The 21,158-nt window shown below is 48.2% G+C and overlaps 7 protein-coding genes across 7 annotated transcripts; 3 read left to right on the forward strand and 4 right to left on the reverse strand.

The window, feature by feature from the left end:
- Window positions 1–4: 4 nt before the first annotated feature.
- Window positions 5–4,583, reverse strand: F4807DRAFT_53308 (uncharacterized protein). The gene is made up of 3 exons (XM_048003168.1): window positions 4,050–4,583; window positions 505–3,988; window positions 5–447 (listed from the first exon to the last, which is right to left on the reverse strand). The coding sequence occupies exons 1-3, from the start codon at window positions 4,256–4,258 to the stop codon at window positions 403–405; spliced, it is 3,738 nt and encodes a 1,245-aa protein (XP_047855121.1). The 5' UTR covers window positions 4,259–4,583; the 3' UTR covers window positions 5–402.
- A 443-nt stretch (window positions 4,584–5,026) lies between these two features.
- Window positions 5,027–6,087, forward strand: F4807DRAFT_53351 (uncharacterized protein). Its single transcript, XM_048003169.1, has 2 exons — window positions 5,027–5,450; window positions 5,521–6,087. Exons 1-2 carry the CDS (start codon window positions 5,130–5,132, stop codon window positions 5,662–5,664), a joined length of 465 nt encoding a protein of 154 aa, XP_047855122.1. The 5' UTR covers window positions 5,027–5,129; the 3' UTR covers window positions 5,665–6,087.
- F4807DRAFT_459445 (uncharacterized protein) lies at window positions 5,938–6,464 on the reverse strand (the record flags this gene model as incomplete). The annotated part of the gene is made up of 4 exons (XM_048001363.1): window positions 5,938–6,083; window positions 6,157–6,219; window positions 6,332–6,347; window positions 6,405–6,464. The coding sequence occupies 4 exons, from the start codon at window positions 6,462–6,464 to the stop codon at window positions 5,938–5,940; spliced, it is 285 nt and encodes a 94-aa protein (XP_047855123.1).
- A 271-nt stretch (window positions 6,465–6,735) lies between these two features.
- Window positions 6,736–7,906, forward strand: F4807DRAFT_53360 (cytochrome c oxidase polypeptide vib-like protein). The gene is made up of 4 exons (XM_048003170.1): window positions 6,736–6,951; window positions 7,146–7,258; window positions 7,316–7,379; window positions 7,433–7,906. Exons 1-4 carry the CDS (start codon window positions 6,906–6,908, stop codon window positions 7,465–7,467), a joined length of 258 nt encoding a protein of 85 aa, XP_047855124.1. The 5' UTR covers window positions 6,736–6,905; the 3' UTR covers window positions 7,468–7,906.
- Window positions 7,907–10,877: 2,971 nt separating this feature from the next.
- Window positions 10,878–12,058, forward strand: F4807DRAFT_53393 (CI-B8 domain-containing protein). The gene is made up of 3 exons (XM_048003171.1): window positions 10,878–10,980; window positions 11,158–11,264; window positions 11,394–12,058. Exons 1-3 carry the CDS (start codon window positions 10,942–10,944, stop codon window positions 11,887–11,889), a joined length of 642 nt encoding a protein of 213 aa, XP_047855125.1. The 5' UTR covers window positions 10,878–10,941; the 3' UTR covers window positions 11,890–12,058.
- A 653-nt stretch (window positions 12,059–12,711) lies between these two features.
- On the reverse strand, window positions 12,712–17,167 carry F4807DRAFT_53406 (uncharacterized protein). The gene is made up of 6 exons (XM_048003172.1): window positions 16,529–17,167; window positions 15,947–16,468; window positions 15,557–15,896; window positions 14,465–15,507; window positions 14,226–14,414; window positions 12,712–14,165 (listed from the first exon to the last, which is right to left on the reverse strand). The coding sequence occupies exons 1-6, from the start codon at window positions 16,820–16,822 to the stop codon at window positions 12,894–12,896; spliced, it is 3,660 nt and encodes a 1,219-aa protein (XP_047855126.1). The 5' UTR covers window positions 16,823–17,167; the 3' UTR covers window positions 12,712–12,893.
- A 737-nt stretch (window positions 17,168–17,904) lies between these two features.
- Window positions 17,905–19,775, reverse strand: F4807DRAFT_53432 (uncharacterized protein). The gene has a single exon (XM_048003173.1). It carries the CDS (start codon window positions 19,580–19,582, stop codon window positions 18,191–18,193), a length of 1,392 nt encoding a protein of 463 aa, XP_047855127.1. The 5' UTR covers window positions 19,583–19,775; the 3' UTR covers window positions 17,905–18,190.
- Between the last annotated feature and the right edge of the window lie 1,383 nt (window positions 19,776–21,158).

The following is a 21,158-nucleotide window of genomic DNA, read 5'->3' on the forward strand; positions in this document are numbered from 1 at the left end:
TAAAGTCCGTCTAGCTCCGTTGTGCCCGGTACTTCTTTAATTTGTAGGGGGATTCGAAGACGGTAAGCATACGACCTCTAGTACATTATAGTATCAAATCGACCACACGGAGGTGAATGCTCTTGTAACAGAAAAGAGCATGGTTGATTTCATCATAGCGCACATCTTACTTGAAGAACACCAAAAAGCCAATCGTGACATATACTACTTCAGGAACACTGCCCAGAATTCTAAATTTTGAATTTCAGTGGGTAACCTATCTATGTAACCACGCTCTACTTATAGCCGTCAACAGTTTTACTACTTCATGAACCATGATAGCTCATCCTCGTCATGCTTTTCGAAAACGTCAAAACGTCAAAACATCAAAATTTGTATGGATTTGGCACGACCGCAATGGTCTTAGTTCGTGACCTTGCTCATCTGGACCAACCTCTTAACACCGACCTAGATTCCAATTAGTAAGAGTACTTAATGCTAATGATAGAAGCGGGTTTTACATACCATCCAGTTGCCGCATTCTTCTGTCTTATCCCGTTGGATCTCTACCTGAAGACGTTGTGCTTCTGGGTAGTTCTTGGCTTCCAACGCTTGAGCCAAAATGGTCAACTGCTCAATAGTATCTGGCTTGACTAATTCCTCGTTGTTGAGATGATCAAACAAGAGACCCAGTCGCTTTTGCGTATCCTTGACCTGGGGAGCGAATGAAGCCGGCGCTTTGCCTGCTACCCGTTGCATGTCGCGGCTCAGAATGTCGACTAACTGTTGAGCACTAGGAGGAATATGGGAGCGATCACCTGCGGGATGTCGAGCCGGTTGTGGGGCGGCTCGTGGCGGAGGTGGTGCCGGTGATGTTGATGCAGGTGGACCACCGCCACTCACTGACGGGGGACCGGTGGAGGGTGGTCCTTGAGACACTGGTGGAGCACCGTAAGGGGACGGGGCGTACTGGTTGTGAATTGGTGCAGCTTGGGGAGCTGGAGCGTAAGGGTTCGGCGGGGGCGCTCGGTTGCCATGAGGGGGAGGACCTAAGGGAGGTTGCTGGGAAGGATTGGCCTGAGGCGGCTGTACTGGAGTGTATCGGCTCGTAGGGGGAGTAGACGCTGGCGGCGGGTTGTAAGGCGAGGCCATTCTAGGGACGACATGACCCATCGGAGGCGGAGGCAGGCCAGGGCCACCACCTGGAGTCTGAACACCAGGGGGAGGCGCGTACGTTTGCGCTGCGGCAGATCCAGGTCCAGGCGGAGGTGGTAGTTGTCCGGGTTGTGGAGGACCGCCTAGAGGAGACATTACCCTTCCGGTTGGTGGGCCCTTAGGAGGAGGCGGCGGTGGCGTGGCTCGTTGAGAGCCGTAAGGACTTTGCGGTGGCGGCATCACCTGGTTAGCGAAGGGGGCAGTGATAGGAGTCGCGCTTGGTGTGTTTCTTCGTGGGGGAGCCTTCGTTACCATAGGGACGTCGTTCCAGTTTCCAGCCTCGGAAGCTCTTGGAGGAGGCTTCGACGACGGGGTAGATGACCTTGGGGGGCCTCCAAAAGAAGTTGGGGGAGGGCCATAACCCGGATGCTGAGGTGCTTGAGCAATTTGTGGCTGTGGCGGTTGGTACCCTTGAGGAGCGTACGGATTGCCGGCGGTTGGTGGAGCATAGGGATTTACCGGAGGGGTTTGGACGGCCGGAGGTGCATATGGGTTAACTGGGCTAACACCGGTCGCAGGTTGAGGCGGTTGATATCCCCCTTGTGCTGAGGCGGTTCGAGTGGAAGCACGTGCAGCAGCCGCGGGTTTGTGAACCGGCTGCCTTGTAGCAGGCTGGTGGACCACTTTCTGCGTTGCTAGTTGCACACGTTCGCGAGCCATGTCCGCAGCGTCATACTTCGCTGGCAGAAGGCTCAAGTATTTCTGAGCAACCTCAAGTTGGCCATGAGCCGCAACAATATCCGCATACTCGATATATTTGTCGTAGAGGGAGGAGAGCTTCCAACCTGAAGGAAGGCCGGTCTCCGTATCCTGGAATTTGGTTACGTGACGGAATACCGATACCTTCTCGATGAAGTGTTGGAGAGACCTTGCGTGGATTGAAAAGGTAGAATCATCGGCTTCGGCCAGGCCAGCCTTCTCGGTTTCCTCTAGCTCTTGAACCCAGATATCGACAACTTTCTCAAGCTTAGAGCCGACTAAATAACAGAAGGAAGCATCCTTCCTAGAGCCCGATTCGATGATGCGATCACCCAGGGCTTCACATAAGTCTGGAAATTCGGTCGGATCGGCAAACGTGCAAAGCGTCACCATAGTCTCCTTCCAATCAGCTAGATCGGCGTTGTATACGACATCCCAAAGGTTTTTAACAATAACGGAGCCTAAAAGTCGCAAATAACTTGGCATCCCAGTCTTCTGGGATAAATAGGCAGATTGGACCTTGTCAACAAGTTCTTTTCCGCTGCAGTTTGCAATCATGAAGGCATCCGCCATACGGCCTTCCTTTAAGCAGATTTCGGTGGCATTCTCAAATCGCCCCAACATTAACGCTTTTGTAATCTGCTTTTCAACACCCGTATCGCTATCGGGGAATAGATGGAAGGGGTTATCCGTTTTAGCACCCTTCGTAGCCGAAAGACTCGCTAAGAAATCCTCCTCGCCTTCAGCTCCATCGGAGAAGAAAGTCGAGAATGTTTTCTTGTGTCCCTTTCCTCCCTTCTTCGGCTTCTCGGGCTCAGCCTCCTTTGTCTCGGTGGTCTCGTCCGTCACACCGTTGGGTGGCTCATCCTGCGTTTCCTCCTCGTTGAATCCTAGATAATCAACAATTTGTTTCCGCGGGTTGTCAGCAAGCAGTGTTTCCAAAACACGCCAGTCAGCCTTCTCTTCGTCAGATTTCGCCTGTTCTATATGCGATTCGCAAATAGCTGTGATGTCACCAGATTTCAGGGACTCCTCAAACTTCTCGGTGGCGGTTCCAATGTCTGAATCAACAGAAAACTGGGAGATTTGGATCGTAGAGGAGCGTTTTTGACCAGGTTGGTGAGGGTTTTGCTTAAATATGATTAGTTTACCACCGAATCCGAATGAGACTCCGACGGGAGTCTCGAGCCACTTTGGGGCTTTTAACAAAGAGAAAGCGGCGCCTTGAGGCTGTCTCTGAGCTTGGGTGAAGAAGTCTTCACCATCCAAGCTGCTCTGAGTCGTACTCTGCACGGCCGAGGGGTTTGTATTCTGCAGCGTCTGGATGGTAATCTTCCCATCGAATGATGCAGTAGCCGACAGACTCGGGTTATGAGGGTGGAACCGGGTTGAGAATGTCCAGTTGGTGACTTCAGGGAATTCTCCATAACGTTCTCCTGTCTGAGGGTTCCAGACCAATGTCCTGTTATCCTTACCGCATGAAATCAAGATATCGCCATCTTGTTGGCACCACGACACTGACAGAACGCCCTGCTCATGACCTTGTAGGGTTCTCTCTGGTGCGTTGGAGTTTCGTAGGTCCCATAGCAAGATGACGGGGGTTGTATCATCGGGTGTAGCAGTTAACAACTTCGTGGAGTTGTTTGGATCCCAGGCAATGGAACTGACAGGCTTCCGGTTGTTATTAAGTGTTAATGAAGCCTTCTTGGTCTTCAAGTCCCACACAGTGACGAATCCACCAGATCCACCAGTAGCGAGAATATGAGCAACCTTTGTATTCCACGCTACGCATTCCAAATCATCTGATCGAGCTGCCGTGGTGCCTAGACGGAAAGCGTTTTCGGGGTCGTTTACGTCATAAATGAAAAGTTCGCCCTTGGCGCCAGCGGTAGCTAGGATTTGGGGTCTGACAGGATTGAACTGCAATGACTTTATGGAACCGGTATGCTTCGATGTTCGCGATATTAAAGCATCAGACTCGCCGGCAATGAGCTTCTCGGCGTCCCAAAGATCGAGCGACCCGTTCTCGAGAGCACCAGCGATGATGCCCTGGGGGTAGTCTTCGGAGGGCTGACCCCAAGCAATGTCGTAGAACCTAGTAGTAGACTGTCAGCAAACCTTGTATACTCACCACCGTGATCCTCATAGCTATTTACCTCGAATCGGCGGCAATACTTGCAATGGGCTGGAGCTCAAGCCCTTGCTCTTGGCTGTCAAGGTTCAAGTCCCATAACTCCAGCTTTGTCTCATCGGAGAAGTCGGCGTCCACGGCTCCAGCTCTAGTTCCAGTAACCAACAATGGCTTTTCAGCACCGGGCGACCAGGCGAAGGCCGCAGTACGCGAGATCTCGCGCAATCTGACCATGTTGGCTACACCACGTACACCACGTATACTACGTAGAGGGGCAGCTTAAGCTAGTCAGGGTCGATCGATTCGAAGGGATGTAGGAGAGGGTATCCAGAGATTCTCAGGGGATTAGCTTAAATGCCAACTAGCATTGAGCACTCTAGGCCAGCTAGGAATGTTGGCAGGGACCCGAGATGTAGAGAGATATGTTCGTTGATTTGCTTGCCTAGAATAGAAAGGCGGGAACACACGAATTCATTATGTTGCCAGATAATACGATCCAACGGTCCCTGTAGGTGTGGGCGCATGAGCTCAACAGTCCAAACCAAATCAAGAATCGAGGACGTGCACTACTGGAATCTGTTCCCTTTCGCCAAGTTCCAACTTGTGGACCTCTGCACCAGCCACACCTGCTAAACCACTTTCACGTGATAACAGCCGAGGAGGTATGACGACGCCCTACCCACCTTATGTAATATCAAGTGGAAAGTATCTAATTGAAGCTTTTATGGTCGAGTAAACGTATACGATTCACATTAACATGAAATCTATAAGAATTTCCAAATATTATATTTACAGGTACCTATGTATGAATATGTAAATCATGGAAGGAACTGACAAATCATGAAAATATTCATGTAACGAGTCAAAGGCTTAGTCTATATTGATATGCTATGTAAGGACTGGATTATATGTGTGGTTTAAGTGAATATATTCATTTACATGGATTGAACGACATGGACTTTCAACTTTTCGCCGCAACTAGCCACACACCAAACTTCCTGTCAGTTGCATATTATTCGCCAGATCTTAAAGCTCATGCCAACGCAGCTCACCTACGAAATAAAATATCCTATCGAAACTGCACATCCCGGGATAAAACATAAAGATGACAGACGCTGCCCGTTGGAAAGCTACGGTTTATGTCGGAGGTTTAGCCTCTGTCGTCACCAGCGTAAATATTCACGACGCCTTCATCCCCTTTGGTGAAATCGCAGATATATCTCTGCCCAAGAGCGATGCGCCAAACGCAACTGAGCCGCATCGAGGATTCGCATACGTTGAGTATGAGGATGCCGAAGATGCCAAGGAAGCCATCGACAACATGGATCAATCTGAGTTATTTGGCAGAGTCCTGAAAGTCTCGGCCGCAAAACCTCCCAAGAGCGCGGATGAAGGATTAGGTAGCAAGAAGGCAATTTGGGAACAGGTATGATATTTCCCCCTATTAACTATATTCATTCACAATTGGGTACTTGGATTACTAACAAGTGAAACAGGAACGATGGCTGGCCGAACATGCAGTCAGTGAAGAAGATCGTGCTACAGCTGAAGCACCTAAGAGTGGCGTAGACGATGACAGACCAGATGACCCTATGCAAGGACTTGAAGGGCTAGACGTTGCCGGACCCAAACCGGAATGAGGGAGTCGCTTGAACTTCTCATGGGGGGCCTACTTGGATTTATCGCATAGCGTTGGCGTCAGGAATGGATTATGGGACACGAAAAGAAGTGTTTAAGATAGGAGCTTGCGACTAATGTCTATACCGCGCTCAATCTCCCTTATTTGCCATATCCACCTCCGGTGGTCACATGTACAGTGCTATGCTTCTCTGAACGAAAACGCGCCCTTCCCTAGTGAGCCTGTTCCGACTGGCCAAATTCCAACTCCATCCCCCTTGCCATGACGAATTTTTCTAGTGTTCGGAGTGTTCGGCGTGCTCGCCGTGATCCGAAGGCTCCTCCTTGCGGTTTTGACGGCTAAGACGGAGGTTCTTGTCGACCCTAAACTTGCGGAAGCTGGAGTAGCCGGCAGCGAAAACGGCGAAGCCAACGACAACGCCTAACATGAAACGCTATCAATACAATGCCCAAATAGAAATTTGCATTAGATCTGGACCGTGAGGTGGACTAACCGAGCGGGAGCAGCTCTGCTGGAATTTGTCGCAATTTTCGCAGGCGTTGAGACACGGTGTGCGCTGTATTATCGGTCAATATCTAATTTGTTGCCCAGTAGTATTTTGAAGAATGCTTTCGGAAGCTCGGTATATATTTTGAAGCGTCAATGGGTCGCGATGGATGAGAACATACCGCTTTGGTCCTCCTTCTATTATGAGTTGTTAGTAAACGTCATAGCTATGCGAAGAAGGGCCTAAGATCGTACAGGAATAGGGAACATCATGCGCCTCGTGGGCATCATTCTCAGAGCTCGAGTAGCATACATTTTGTCGAATTGAGCGGAGATTTGTGTAGGCGTTTGGGATGTGCGTTATTGAGGCTCTAGCTTTCGGCTATCGAAGATGGATTTATCAATGATCTTGGATGTTGTTGGAAGGTTCTGGGGGGGAAAGTAGCTTCGGTAACTTGGATTCAAGCCACAACCAGTAAAAATGTAGAAAATAATCGTAGTGGGGCCCTCCTCCCCCAAGTGCCCACTGTATCATGCCACCAAGTGCCACCCAAAAAGCCTGAGGCACCTAAAATGAACGCTTGTATGATTCGATTCGGCAAGAACCCCATTATCCGAAAGCTCCTTCCAAGCATTCACTCTCAATAGTCTCATAATCTCGTAATACATCATCATTTTTACATTCTACAACAACCGAATTGCCATTGAATCCGCCAACCTCGCTCACCACCCAAACCAAACATCCAAGTCGCTAAAATGTCTGACGACGAGCGTGAAACAAAACCCTTCAAGTTCGTCACTGGTAGGTTTCTACTCCGAATCCCCTCAAGCCATTTGAATCCACATCCTTTCTTCCGAATTCTGACAGTCAACTAATTATTATTGTGATTTAGCTGGTAAGAAATACTTTATTCCATAATGCGATTGAATCGGGAAAAAATATGCGACGATATCGAACCCTCGAATAAACACAGTCGTCTAACCCGCGCCGTTTAGGTGTCGACGCTCGATTTCCCAATCAGAACCAGACGAAGCACTGCTGGCAAAACTACGTTGATTACCACAAGTGCATCAACGCCAAGGGCGAGGACTTTGCCCCATGCCGTCAGGTACGGCTACCAACAATCTAACCCCTATGTACGGAACGGATATGTTAACGGTCCTAGTTCCTACTTGCCTACCGATCTCTATGTCCGAGCGGATGGTACCAACGGTGGGATGATCAACGAGGTCAGTCCAGTAACGAAATAACGCAAGTGGGAACTAGATCTAACATGCTACAGAGGCTGGAAACTTCCCCGCCAAGTTGGATGCTTAAGCGTATCTTATGACTTGCATATGATTTTCAGAAGCATCGGCCGAATCAGCAGTGTTGGGCTATCACGATGTAGTACATAACCTGAACTTCCTAAGCCAGCCAACAATTAGAGATTGGTTGCAGAGATACATATGCTATTTATATTTACCTATCAAGTGATCAGTCGGCATTCCTCATTGCTTTCTAAACTAAATAATGAATATTACCTTAGCTAAGAGCAATATACAAGGCTTGAGTCTTTGCGTTTCCCTCAGTGTGAAGTTTATGGTTCCAGGACCTTCCAGCATATCCATATAATTATCATCAGGCTTCAAGGATCACACACGTTCTCATTCCAATTCCCTTTGAAGGATGTTAGGAATGGTGTTGGATATGTTAAGACAGCATATATGTCACTGCGCAGTTTAATGTCGTTATAATAAGATGTTTATCGCATTCATCTCAAATCGTAACTGATATCGTATCAAACCTCCAGTAAGCTTCCTACACAATGGTGCACCTTCAGCCTGCCACCTTTTCAGACCTTCCTACCGAGTTACGTTTGCAAATCTGGGGAGCCTTCTTAAACCAGGAATCTGAAAAGCGACTAGTGGTTATTCATTTCGAGCATGGCTCAGTGTATCCCATGAACCAGCTTACTTCACCCTTATTAACTATTAATCGCGAGAACCGAGAGATATCTAATGCTTTCTATAGCCTCGTCGTTGACGTCCACCACATGACGACCTCAAGTTCAATATCATTGTCTTGCAAATATTGCGAGGCATTCCCTCTAGGCCGACCCCCCGGAATACTACGCCTCAATGTCGACAGAGATATTTTCATTATCGGCCCAACCTACAACGTTTCTAGAGAAGTGCGATTTGAATCTCATTCCCTTTCTATTGATTGTATAATACCATTTAAATTCGAGACGAAGCCCCTAAGCGAAGAAGGCCACAACCGCACCCAGCGTGTATTTAACATGACATACCCCTATAGGAAACGAAGGACAAAACGATAACTTAACAACTAAGCTATTACAGGCAGACGCCTAACTACTACGTTCTCTTAACCATGGATAGCATATATATCTCGCTAGCTATGAGATATGGGAATTTCTATATATTTACAAACGTCAACCTAGGCAATTTAACCTCACCAGGGCCTCTCTTGAAACTGATAGGCCTACTAATATCTGCTTGCCTCCTATTACTGCGCGTATCTCGTCCGTCCTCGGTGATAAGAACCTTCGTTCCACATCGGGACAATCAGGACCAGTCTTGAGCTCCTCCCGTTCTTCATGCCCTGGTTCAATCAATTTCCAGATTTCATCATCCAGAAATTTGAGAACCGTGGAAAACTGCTTCATGTTTCTCGCTTCTCCTTCAAAATTTGGAGGTAACCATCTTGGATACACTTTTAAGTGAGACTGTCTCCTCGTGAACTCAGGGGCCATCCTAGTTAAAGCATGATAACAGAGCCAACAAGGGCCTTTGCTACCACCAATATAATTGAAAAACATCGAACTGTCTTCTTTTAGCAATACCTCTAATATATGCATCTCACAATGCACAAATGATAAGGCTCGACTCCGTGTTTCCCTCAGGGGTTTCGGTAGTGACGAATGCCATGGCTTCTCTCGGGAGGTCTTTAGGTAAGCCGATATGTACTGTTTATAATAATGATGTATCTTGATACAATATGCTTCATTCCCTACCGTTCTTAAGCTCATCGGCCTAGGGAATCTGCCTGACGTTACTAACTCTATTTTCAGAGTGGCATCTCTATGATCCATCTTAAAACGGACCATATCATACCATGCTCTACAGTATTCTGCGACAATGTAGATGAGCCGCCTAAATTTTTCTAGAAACGATTTTGGAAACTGTATTGTGTTGTTCTCGGTTTTTCTATTCTGGGGACTCTGGCAGCATCGCTCAATTAGTTTTTGCATGGGATTCTCATAGGAATCCAATAGCTCATAACATAGGTTCGTAAGTTTGTGCATAAGATTAGTATTTATGCTGGTAATCTCTTGGCCTTCAAGCTCAAAAACGCCTGGCTCAACCAAATTATAATCGCCCAAGTAGTATATGATATCTAAAATAGATAACAGGCCCTTCGCTTGAGGGGGCAATTCTCTATTGGATTCGGTGCAGGCTTCATCGAAAATCAAATCGCGGACAAATCGGAAATGATAATCATCTTTGTAGGAAACACTTCGTAGCGTTGCATAGCAGGCTTCGTATATTGACTTCCTGATGTTTGGATAGCACCTTTGGAGGATATCATCCCAGAGGGCATTTCCAGAGACCGGATAGTCAACATGATTATCTTGAAGTCCTTGAGAACCTAGGTCTCTCGATTCAAACCACTTTTCGATGCGCCTAGTTAGACCAGAGAATGAACCATTCTGACCATAATTCATGGCCACGTGTAGAACATATGCATGTGGTCCTTTATCGTTTCTCTCCATGGCGGTTGCGGTAACTCCGCCAGGGCCGGATTGAGCGAATATTAGAGCGAAGGAGTCAAGAAGATTCTTCCCCAGACCCTCTAGGTCCTCTCTATCATGCGCGCCCTTTGCAATTTTTCCAATGTTGAGGGGTTTCGGTCCTGAGCGATTGTCCTTTAAGGTTATGCCCGGAACCTTAGCCTGTTGCATGTTTATATCACTAAGTGCAAAGACCTTGGCGTGAAAATTTGCAGGATTCAACTGAGCATACTGAAAAATGTCCTTAGAGCCACCAGAACCTGCGGTTGAGATAATATTACCTTGAGATGGCATGATTCAGACTCAAAGAAATTGCGTATTTCCCAATGATTTCCAATCCTTGAGAAGTGAAGATAATGTGATGAGAGATTCTTACTCACAAATCGGGAAATTTAGACCTCTTATATACTAGAGTAGAGTTGAGTTGACTGTTACGAGCCATCTCGTCGAATGACCTGAGTCAAAACGCATATATTGTCATACAAAGAACTACTGGGATATACCATGCCAGTCAGATGAAGTCGTATTTTCCTCATGACGTGGTATTTATCTCTTTGAGGAAGCTCATAAGAATTCGTTTCATGATGATACATCCCGAAGCTGTCCTGACCTATCCTGGCATTTAGCATGTCCTAGTTCAACGATGCCCTACCTCTTGGATGAGAATCTTCTCTAAGAAATGTATTATCTGGAGAGCTATTCTTATCCATCATCAAAGATAAAGTGATCCCAAGAGTTGAAAAGTTCAAAATTACAGTTTGTTGTAAGAATGAAGTCGATAAAAAGGTGTGATTAGGTAATAGGGGTTAAGTTTACTATAGCGATAATCCCGCAATATGCATCGGAAAATCTCGATAACCGGCACTAAGCAGGGGTCCCCGAAATTTCAATGCACAGGCGATCAAGTCAGAGCTATCCATTTTACCTCTTCCACCTCGCGCCAGCCAGATTGAAAAACTTGATAGCGAGCCAAGAAAGCTCGCAGGAGGGTTGTCGAGATGGTGAATCCAGGGAAGCGTATGCACATATTGCAAGAAGTAAGTTATTTCCTGTCAATTTGTCCGCACTTCTCTAAAATAAAGAGTATCTTCTTGTCGCTCAACAGACCCTTCGTTATACGAGATATGAAATGCACTGCTAACATACCAATCCAGAAGGTAAAGCTTTAAGCCAGTTACGCCCGAATACACATTCTGACGAAGGTTACGACCTAGTTGCTAGCGATACGGCATGGCCCAGGCGCAGCGATACTACCGCCCGAGATCACGCGGATACATCTAGACTTCGCCAAAAGATGGAATAATGGACACTTCGGGCCCAGGTACGAGGAACTGCCTTATCTCATAACCCTCCAATGCTCTCTAGCATCGATCTTGTCCTTGAGAATATAAAATTCAGCGACGACCCTAGCTATACTTGACTAACCACCATGTCTCTTCCCCTCGCACAGGAAATTCTGGAGAGACTGCCTACCCCGCCTGAAATTCTGGAACCCAGCAGTCCCAATGCTCGTCAACCGAACAGAGGACCAAACAGCGCCGGCGAAGATGTCGATATACTTCCGGCAAGCGGCGCTAGACTCCAACAAGCCGTCCGTGCTAGTCAGCAAGTTCAACACCCTACCGCTCGCGCAGCAGCCGCGGTCGAGCATAACGAACGAGTACCCGGCGCCGGAGCCGGAGGAGGGCGAGCGCGTCGTCACCATCGACATGAAGGAGGTGCACTCGGACGCCATCCTCGAGGAGTTCCTCGCCAAGACGGGCGCCACCAAGGTGGAGCCCACGGCCGACGAGCTGGCCGAGATGGCCCAGGTCGAGCGCCGCCACCGGGAGGCCGCCTTCGACCGCAGCATCAACAAGAAGTACATCGACGCCCAAAAGCTTGAGGAGCGCATGCTGGCTATGGCTCGCCAGGAGGCCGAGGCCATCAAGATGGCTAACCAGTAAGGGGGGGGGGGGATTCCGGACTACCGGATTCCAACATTTTTAATCCCGGCCTACGGATCGAGGGCCGAGGAAAGGTTTATTTTTGCTACGTTGGACTCTAGCAAAAGAGAAGGTTAAGTGGACGGGGCTGGGGCTGGGGATGGGACATGAGCGACGACTTACTGGAATGAAAACGAAACGAACCTCGCCTCTTCGCGCTCGCATCGTCGCGCTATTTTGTACCAAGACGTGTATCATACGGAGACACCAGGCGCATAAAACTACAGAAGGGTATGTACATGATGAAAGGGAGTATATACCGGGCCTTCCGCGAAAGACGGGCGCCCACGACAGGATGCCTAAATGCTAGGTATTGAATGAAAAAAAGCAATTCCAATCAACGGAGAGGAATCTCTCTCCTCCCTCTTATACCACCACTATCCCCTTCTACCCAGTCCTTCGTTATATACGAAGAACTCCTTGCATACACTCTGAGATATTCTGCCCTGATCCCCATGGCTTATCTCAATTTTGCGTCAAGGAAGAACGAACCCCAGGGCCACTTTTCCTATTCACTGTGCCCTTCTCCTTTTGCTCTAAAGGTGCATGGTTTATTTTGTTGGCCTACATTCCCTTCGTCTACGCAACCAAGACGCAGTGTTGTCTTTGGGATGCTATCGAGAATTGTTATGATATAGTATATTGTGAGTGCCTGCTTCATAGCTCAAAAGAAGAGAAAGTAATTAGCTCACTCGACTCATCTTACCCCTATTTAACCAAGAATAGAACTCTGTTGGCAGCGAGATATAGTAGAATATTATGCTTTTATAATAATTACTTTAATGATGATTTCATAATTCAATCTTAACCAAGCCCAATACCGTGTAAAGTGCCCATACAGTAATATTAGCACAAGCCTAGTAGCGTACATGCCCGTTCCCAATCCTCATCCTATCCTCGTAGACATTCATACGGCATAACATAACAAAAGAAACATCTCCCCTTTTCCCTTCAACGAGCCGTGCTTACACCTCCGTCTCAACATCAGGTTGTCGCCCACTCAACGCGCCCATATGCGTGACCCTCCTGATCGCGAACTTCGCCTCGTCCTTGGCGAACTGCGCGTTGCGCAAGGGGCGCCACTGCATCAGCCCGCGGTGCTGGCGATGCAAGTCCCTGCTCCTTTCTTTGTAATCCTTGTACTGCTTGATTGGGTTCTTGCTGCTGCTAGCCTTGCTCTTCTTGCTCGAGCCGGAGTTCGTCGTGGTCTGGGTCAGCGCGCCGCCGCTCGTGCTCGCGCCGGGGCCCGCGAGGCCCGAGGAATCTGTAGCTGCTTCTGATGTGGCATCGTTAACTCCTAGATCGTCCGAGTAGTTCGAGGACGTAGAACGACGTTCGAGAGAAGGATCGTCAACAGGTTCTGAGTTCGAGTCGGGTTCATATTCAGGCTCATCGCGGCCCTCGCGGCCAGTCATCAAATCTGCTGGGTCTTGGCCGAAAGCTCCGGTCCAGTCTGTACCGTCTTTTGATAACCACTTTCTCCGCTCTTCCTCGGGAGCCGTGGCAAGCACATCTCGTCCTCCCGTCAGCGAATCGTCGTGTAGCTTTTGGATGGTAGCGGGTATCGACTTCGTAACTTCTTCCTGACGGACGCCCTCTGCGAAGCAAGCTTCCCATGTCTCGATGGTCTCGCGAGAATCGTTGTCGCTTACGAAACGGAGATGGTCTCGGTCCGTACCGGCCTTGAACCTGCCACTGAAGCGGAGACGTCCTACCTCTTCGATCTTGATATCTGGGATCGTGTTGAAGTTGTCTTGAGTGACGAAGTTTTGCGACAAACGCATCGCATTATCGCACTTCCACACGGGAATATCGAATGACTTGTCCTCGTTGTCGATGAGTTCTTGCAGCCAGATCGCCGCGAAGTGCTCGACGTGGCGCCTTCCGGGCAAGTGGAACTCGAAAAACACAGGAGAGCGGTAGCGGTATCTGACCGGAAGGCGTGGGCTTTGACTGTCAGTCACGCCACCAATGGTCCATTCCAAACCATCACCCTCTGTTTTGCAGTATTCGCGTTTGATTGTCGCGGAGCTACCTCCAGTTCTCAGGCGGAGCTTTACGTGGCCCTTACCTGAGCCAGCAAAGGTCGAGGAAATTTTGTCCGACGTGAACTCGAACGTCCCTACGTCCCAGCCCAGTTGGGGTGGTGGTAGCTTCAGTTCGACAGAGCGGAATAGTAAGGAGACACGGACGCGGCCGAAGCCAATTCCTCCATCCAAGGGATACCATCGTGTTACCTAGCCATTCAGTGTCAGAATCTAGCCATAGGTTAAGGATAAACTAAGTGTCCAACTTACTTGGCTGCTGGTTTGCATGAGGTCAGAGAGCTTCAAGGGGATAACGCCAATGATCGGGTCGTGCTGTCTGTTACGCGAATCGCGAACCGCAATAGTAACGATAGCGGATCTCCAATCTCGAACAAAACGCTCGGTACCAGCGTTGAAGATGGGTTTGGAGGAAACGACTTTCGTTCGAGTTTTGTATACCTATAACAATGCGTTAATATGGGATGGTCTAATTTCTGCTAGAAACTTACCAATTCGTCATTGAGCAACATGGTACAATAAGCACTCGGCAACCTCTTGCTCGACTCTTCCTTAATCTCGCCAGCATCACGGGCAGGCTCGTACTCTTTACCTCCGGTGCGCTTTCCGCCTTCGGAGCCCTTAACATTTGCCAACTCAAGGTTTACGATCTGGTGAACGACAATGCTAAGAATGCCAGAAGGCCATAATGGATCTGGAGGCGTATGGACAACGGCATCTTCTTCGTCGTTCTGGATAGTTCCCTTCTCATCTTGCAACACTTCGTTGTCCCGAATCTCTTTCGGCAAGCTGAGATCCTTGCCATCTGTCCTTAAAGCAGCTCGGAATTGAGTCTTCCCGAAATAGCCCACTTCCCAATGAAGTTCGCCCGGCATGGAACTTTCAGCCTTGACACCGCGAAGCTTAGAAACTTGTTGGTACATCTTGCCGGGGTGCTGAATGAGCTTCCTTAGGGAGAGCTCAACTTTGCCGACCACATCATCGGCGCTAGACCGATCACTATCCCACAATTCCATGGACAGTTGCTCGTCTGCCTTGATAAGGTCGGCGGTAACGTGTAGAGCACAGGTCTCTTCGAAAACGGGGTTTAAGTCATCTTGGATGACACGAGTACAATACATAGGTTTACCGAATTTAGAGAAGCTAACTGTGATGTAGGGATCGGAGCCGCCACCTTCGGATCCTCTTCGGTCTTGCTTTGACAGTCCTGTGGCCTTGCGAATGCGGATGAAAAGGATACCAAGAGCACTTGTTTCTTTTTGGATATCGTCTCCCGTCAACATCTTGCCGAGGTCGAGTGTTAGTGATTTTGGCGCAACATACATGCCAGCGGCTGCCTTGATAGCCCAGTTGACGAAGTTGGAAATCACTGGCAAGTTAAGGATGTTAACTCCATGTTCAATCATTGGTGTACATCCAGCATCGACCTTGGGGATCCCCATAAGTGTGAAGGTAACTGCTTTCAAAAACGGAGGTTCGGGAGCCATTTGAAGTCTGAGACGCACAGTTCCTACCAAGCCAACCAATTCGACCCCTATATATGATTAGCGACTATACGTGACTTGGTAGGTGAAGGAACTTACAGATTGGCAGAGGGATTCCAAATAACCCTTTGACACCGAGGTAGAAGACCAATTGCATTCCCATGTTTTGCGCTTTCCCCGACGCGGTTTCGGACGCAGGCCTCGCGTGGTATGCAAAGGATGCTTCTAAGTTGTAGTAATCACCTCCCTCTTCATCGGCAGCAAGCTCTTGCGGATCCTTGATTTTTTGGTTCTCCTTGTGCATCTCATCTTTCAACTCTTTCATGTGGTTGTCAGGGAGAGCTCGGAGACTCAGAATCCTAATGGGGTTATTTCCCTGGTTGATATCGGCTACTTTGACGTTCTCGATGATTCCAGGTACCGATGCTTGCATGACATCCTGCTTGTGTCAGTACGTATAACTATGTCAACGATATACCAAAAGCATACCTCTAGAGTGTCAGCGACAGCAGAGAACATATCCGGGTTGATAAGGCCCCAGACGATTCCGAGAAGAGTGTTCATCCATTCAACAGATTCGGGGATTAGATTAGCGACGGCAGTCTCGCCACGCTTCTGTTCGCTGGACCATTCGATGTCCCGGCCTCGTCGAACCAAATCCTTCATCCACAAGAACACACCAGAAGAGACACATATAGCCAAAGGGACCAAGCCCAGTAGTCTGCCTCCGAATAACTTCCCCATGAAAATGATGGCAAAGAAGACACCTGCACAGAGCACTGTAGCTCGCTGCTCGATGGCAGCGTACATGGGCTCATAACTGACAGAAGGTGTTGGGTGGAAGAGAATATTTGTCTTCTCGCCATGAATTGGCACATCCGAAGTGGCTCCTGTGGCTATTGGATCCGGCGGTGCTGTTATATCTTGAGCCTCTCTATACTCTTCTCCTGATTGTGTCGGCTCTGTTTTTACTGTCGTATCTTTACCCAAGTTTGCGTTCGGCACAGAAAGCTAAGCATAGTCTTAATTAGGAAATTATTCTTCACTCTCTGGCTTGAAAGAGATACTTACGATAGGATTTTTGGCGGTCTTCATGAAATCGTTATTTACATCGTCGATGGTGATTTCATTCCCTGTGACGGGATCCGTGACGACTCTGCCCCGACCCTTATACTGCTCAACCTGATTCTTATGCTCCTTGACGTCTCCTCCATTTTTCTTATTTGCTTTGAGTTCGGAGTCAATCTTAGCATCTCGCTCCTTCTTATCCTTATCAAGCGAAGCGACGAATTCTTTTATATTAGGGACTCGGTTAAGGCCAGAATAGTGACCGCCAGGGAAGCGGTGGTTCTGCTCAGAAGCCATTGCGTAGGATACTATAGAGAGAAGTCTGGGAAGTTATAAGAAAGAGTAGGATAACTTCCTTTAAGAGATACTATAAATAATTGTTATAGGAAAGTTGCTGAGAGGTTTCCTCTACCCTCATACCCTTAAGCTATGGGAAAACAATAACAGCGAAGGAAGCCTCATAAATTCTTGCAACTTACGAGCTGAGGATGGGGAAACACAGAGGAGACGAAAAGCTATAGGACAAAAGAAAGCGAGCTTAAAGGGATTAGCTACCTAGTAGTTCAATTGATTACATAGCTGCCCTAAAGCTAAATGTATACAGTCAGACAGTTTACATCATATCGCCAAACTCGATCTTTTTAGATGAATCGTAACGTAGGGAAGGTGTATGACGTCGGTGGAGCCACCAATTCTTTGAAGAGCTGGGGTACTTCCCGTTTGTACTGTCCAATTCGGCATCTTTGCTTCCAGGTTATTGGATGACAGGGATCTTGGTGTCCCCACCCGAGTCTAGCCCATTGCTCGAATTCCAAGGTTACGTTGCGACTTCCCAATATTGCTGCGTATCACAGAGTCAGGGAGACGAGAACCAACGGACTGGGACAGTTCATCGTTGTCACGATCTGCAAGGGTTGTGCTACCCACTTCAATATCGAAGTTGCCTTGTTAAGGAGCTGAGCTGAGTTATTTAAATTTAGCATTTGTGTAATACATGTAGTCGCTCGCTACATAAATCAATTGGAAGGCATCTAACAGCTTTCGATTCGTCAGTTCCCGCCCTATAACAACTCACATAACTACTAATAATCATGGGATGAACCACGATCGTCTAAAGATCTCAGCCCTTTCTGATGGATTTTAAAACAGTGATAATAGTTGGCAGATTAGCGAGAGAAAACATGGCGCATCCGTTGTAACCGTGGGCTGGCGGGGACAAGCACAGACGGGATCATCGACCAGGATCGAGAGGCTTGCGTCATATGGCATCTGGAACTTCGACGTCTGTGCCGACGAACCGGGCCTTGCAGTCCTTGGTAGCTTAGTTTGTGGTAACTCACGGTGTTTCAAAATTACATACTTCCATCTTGGAACAAGTCATTGTGCATTTGTGTTTGATTCATTTACATTTTCATTTTCATATCCATCGTGTCCTCGTGTACCTATCCGTTCATATGTAACCAAAGCACGAAACCCGCTATGCGATGGTATCGAATAACGCCTATGCTAAACAAGCCATGCCGCCCAATGCACCCGTATGCCTTGCGGTATGCGTATAAGTTCCTGTCATTTTCCATTGCCTTGACCCCAACTAGACCGGCTCTCATCCCCGATGAGCCATATCATCCATACTGTAACTCTGTCCAACAGAATTTGATACCCAGGTCACGATTGTTCGATATTCACCAGGTCTGGTGGGATCGGTGTGTCCCTTCTAGTGCCCGTCTCGGGATCGATAGGATCCACAGACCCAAGCCGCTCTACTTTTGGCACCTCCGTGTTAAGCGCCAGCGCAATTGGTGTCTTCATATCTAGATCGACGCTGTGGGGTGTCGTAGCTCTACTCGAGAGCCTGCTTTCCGCATCGGACATCTCAACATCCATACGATCGACCGTTATGTCCGATTCTGACCCGGTAGGTTCCACGCTAATTTGAATTGCTGTGACGGGTTCTGGTGTAGCTGCTTTCGCCGGCGCAGGCGCAGGTATACGAAGTACGGGGACGGACGTAGGTGCCAAGTTCTTAGGGGTAGAAGATTCCGCGGCAGCTTTGAGAGCAGCTATCGCACCACTCTCAGTTTCTTCATCATCCTGGCCAATAGTCCAAACCCACTTTCGTCTCTTCTCCTTTCTCTTACGTTTATGCACCCCGCGACCACTAGGTGAGAGGATGGGCGAATCTGTACCCAATCCATTCATACGCCTTCGCATTTCTTCAAACGGCCCTGGTGTTTCTCCGCCATTGCGCGTCTCATCTCCCGTGTACGCCATTGCCAGATCAAGTATCATGTCCGAGTCTTCTGCAACTGGTGAAGGTGTGTATGGAGATGCATCGTCTGCGAGTAGGTCGACGTGAGACTTAATGTATTTCTCGGTCGTAATGGTCTGCGTTAGTGGGGACACGTAGCCCACATGTCTATTGGCTTTTTCTTGCAATCGACGCGATTGCCTTGTCGGCGTGATAGGCGATCTAGCGCTTTGAGGTGGTAAAGGCGAGTTTCGTAATATACTGTGAAGCGACCTGTCACGAGTATATGGCGCTTTTGCAGGTGTCCCATAAGCTGTGTAAATTACTCGACGTCGACTTTGGGCAGGGGAGTACGGGTATGCCTGTTTCTTCGAGTCGGCGTGGGCGAACGTGAACTTGCTGGGTTCGGATGACTCAACTGGCCCGGCAGACATAGGGGGAGTTGCCGTCATACTGCTCGGAAATATTATATCCATCTGCTGGGCTGGCGAGATAGGGTTCGCAGATAATGGAGTATCCGGCAAAGTTGCAGTGAATGGCGTCTCTACTCTAGACTGCCGAGCCTTGAGAGAGTCTGGGTCAGTTTGAAGCTTCAATGGTTGAAGAAGATTAATAGCCGTTATAGGAGTCGACTGGACTGGTGTCGACCTTTCAATGGCAGTGACATATTTATTCGAGAGGGTATTGAAAGACGTCGGTGACCTAGGATTAACATTTGGCAACGCCCTCGCTGATCTAGTGCTTGGTCCTGGCGAAGGCTTCGTCTGGAGAGACAATTTCGGTCTCTTGGATGACTCAGAACCCGCCATTTTGACGATTTTCGTATGATATGCCTGCTTAGACTTATCCCTTTGAGGCTCTACGAAAGTAAAGGCAGGTAGAAAGAAAAGAGAGGTTGTTGAGTATGCCACTCGGTCTGTGCTGCCAGCAGACGAGGACTTCTAAACAACCCCCCAGCCGGCCGGGATATATTAGGGGCAGTAAGGAGAAAAACTCGATGTGTGTGAAATATGCCGTTAGGTGGAACACAGCGGCTATATAATACTCCTTTGGCTTCAAAATTCCGAAGGTACCGGTGGGAAGGTAAGGAAGGGAGGGCAACCTGATAAGTCAGGCGCTTAGAGTAGTATGAGACTAATGCAAACTGCAGTGTGAAGCAACAACATCCTAGGCGTAAGATGAGGGGGGGAGGGATTATGAGTGCGGGAAAACATCTGTAGGTAAGAGATCTGGACCATAGAGATTATTAAAGTCAGCAGAAACCAGAAGGTAAAAGAGACATGGAGTTAACCTGATGTGGGACTGTTGCTGCAGTGAGATGCAGCCACTCCAATATCCGAATATCTGGTTGGCTATAAAAAGGGAGGAGGGCTTAGAAAGCGAGGGATGATTTGAAGACGCAAGCGCCGACGTATCCCTGTTTGTCTGCACGATCCTGGCTATAGATAGCCAATGGCTCACAGAGCGAGGTCGGCTAATGGGCCACTTCGCGCATAACATTACCGCCCTCTGACTTTCTTGTGGCGCCTATTCTTACGAAGTCGATGGCCAACCGCATTTCCCCGCAATTCGGAAGAATTATTATATCTTGTGGACATGCTCCCAAACTTTGAATCTTTTGAAGCGGTGAATTATCTTAACGATAGCCTTCCAGCTGAATGTGTTATTGATATTCAGCATGCATGCTAAGAAGAGCAGGTGACTTCGAGCCACGCAGACCGTGCTGAAAGGATTCTATCCTTCACTCGGAAAGCGGGTTGTTGGTCCTTGCAAATCTCCTATTGCATACGCCACGTTTTTGCTCCCACATCCGCTCGGCAACGGGAACTATCTTTCAAAGATGAGAAACCTGGACGGACTTCTTCGGAGGTAGATGGCATCATCGTACTCGTTATTTTCCATCTCGGGAGAGATCTGGTCGTAACCTTGCAACTTGGAATACCCTCGCGGGTATGACCGGTGATCGCTCCACTTACTAATTGGGTATCAACTTTCTTCTATCCTATATAGAGAAGGCAAATTGTTTTAAAACACGTCAGTTTCTCCTAGTTTTTCCTAGGGTTTCCTTTCGTTCGCTCGAGTACGAATGTGCGAGTGTGCGAGTGTACAAAAATAGTTACTTTTGTTCGGCCCCGATTGTACCAGGCCTGTGGTTGGTGATGCATCTCTTTTGATTGCCACAATTAGAACAGGCCTTGGCTAGCGGTGAGCCGAGTCACTGGAACCAGCTAGGATGAAAATAGTCCGTGCTGCATTTTTAATTTCCTACCAGAATATCGATGCTTGTTTGAAATGATACGCAATACGAACGGAACTTTTGAAGGGATAGGGAAAAAAATAGAAACCAAATAACTAAGTTAGATATGGCATGAAATATGATATTTG

Source organism: Annulohypoxylon truncatum (genome assembly GCF_022578515.1).
Source record: "Annulohypoxylon truncatum strain CBS 140777 unplaced genomic scaffold F4807scaffold_12, whole genome shotgun sequence".
Taxonomy (NCBI): domain Eukaryota; kingdom Fungi; phylum Ascomycota; class Sordariomycetes; order Xylariales; family Hypoxylaceae; genus Annulohypoxylon; species Annulohypoxylon truncatum.

Excerpts from the sequence above, each read along its gene's own strand:
- F4807DRAFT_53360 (XM_048003170.1), top strand. The coding sequence starts at position 6,906 with ATGTCTGACGACGAGCGTGAAACAAAACCCTTCAAGTTCGTCACTG. Across the intron at positions 7,259-7,315 it reads ACTTTGCCCCATGCCGTCAG|TTCCTACTTGCCTACCGATC; the intron begins GTACGGCTACCA and ends TAACGGTCCTAG. Across the intron at positions 7,380-7,432 it reads ACGGTGGGATGATCAACGAG|AGGCTGGAAACTTCCCCGCC; the intron begins GTCAGTCCAGTA and ends AACATGCTACAG.
- F4807DRAFT_53432 (XM_048003173.1), bottom strand. The coding sequence starts at position 19,582 with ATGGCGGGTTCTGAGTCATCCAAGAGACCGAAATTGTCTCTCCAGACG.
- F4807DRAFT_53308 (XM_048003168.1), bottom strand. The coding sequence starts at position 4,258 with ATGGTCAGATTGCGCGAGATCTCGCGTACTGCGGCCTTCGCCTGGTCG. Across the intron at positions 3,989-4,049 it reads AGTATTGCCGCCGATTCGAG|GTTCTACGACATTGCTTGGG; the intron begins GTAAATAGCTAT and ends GTCTACTACTAG. Across the intron at positions 448-504 it reads AAGAATGCGGCAACTGGATG|GTCGGTGTTAAGAGGTTGGT; the intron begins GTATGTAAAACC and ends ATTGGAATCTAG.
- F4807DRAFT_53393 (XM_048003171.1), top strand. The coding sequence starts at position 10,942 with ATGGTGAATCCAGGGAAGCGTATGCACATATTGCAAGAA. Across the intron at positions 10,981-11,157 it reads GTATGCACATATTGCAAGAA|TTGCTAGCGATACGGCATGG; the intron begins GTAAGTTATTTC and ends GTTACGACCTAG. Across the intron at positions 11,265-11,393 it reads AATGGACACTTCGGGCCCAG|GAAATTCTGGAGAGACTGCC; the intron begins GTACGAGGAACT and ends CCCCTCGCACAG.
- F4807DRAFT_53406 (XM_048003172.1), bottom strand. The coding sequence starts at position 16,822 with ATGGCTTCTGAGCAGAACCACCGCTTCCCTGGCGGTCACTATTCTGGC. Across the intron at positions 15,508-15,556 it reads TGGAATCCCTCTGCCAATCT|GGGTCGAATTGGTTGGCTTG; the intron begins GTAAGTTCCTTC and ends AATCATATATAG. Across the intron at positions 14,415-14,464 it reads TGTTGCTCAATGACGAATTG|GTATACAAAACTCGAACGAA; the intron begins GTAAGTTTCTAG and ends GCATTGTTATAG.
- F4807DRAFT_53351 (XM_048003169.1), top strand. The coding sequence starts at position 5,130 with ATGACAGACGCTGCCCGTTGGAAAGCTACGGTTTATGTCGGAGGTTTA. Across the intron at positions 5,451-5,520 it reads AGAAGGCAATTTGGGAACAG|GAACGATGGCTGGCCGAACA; the intron begins GTATGATATTTC and ends CAAGTGAAACAG.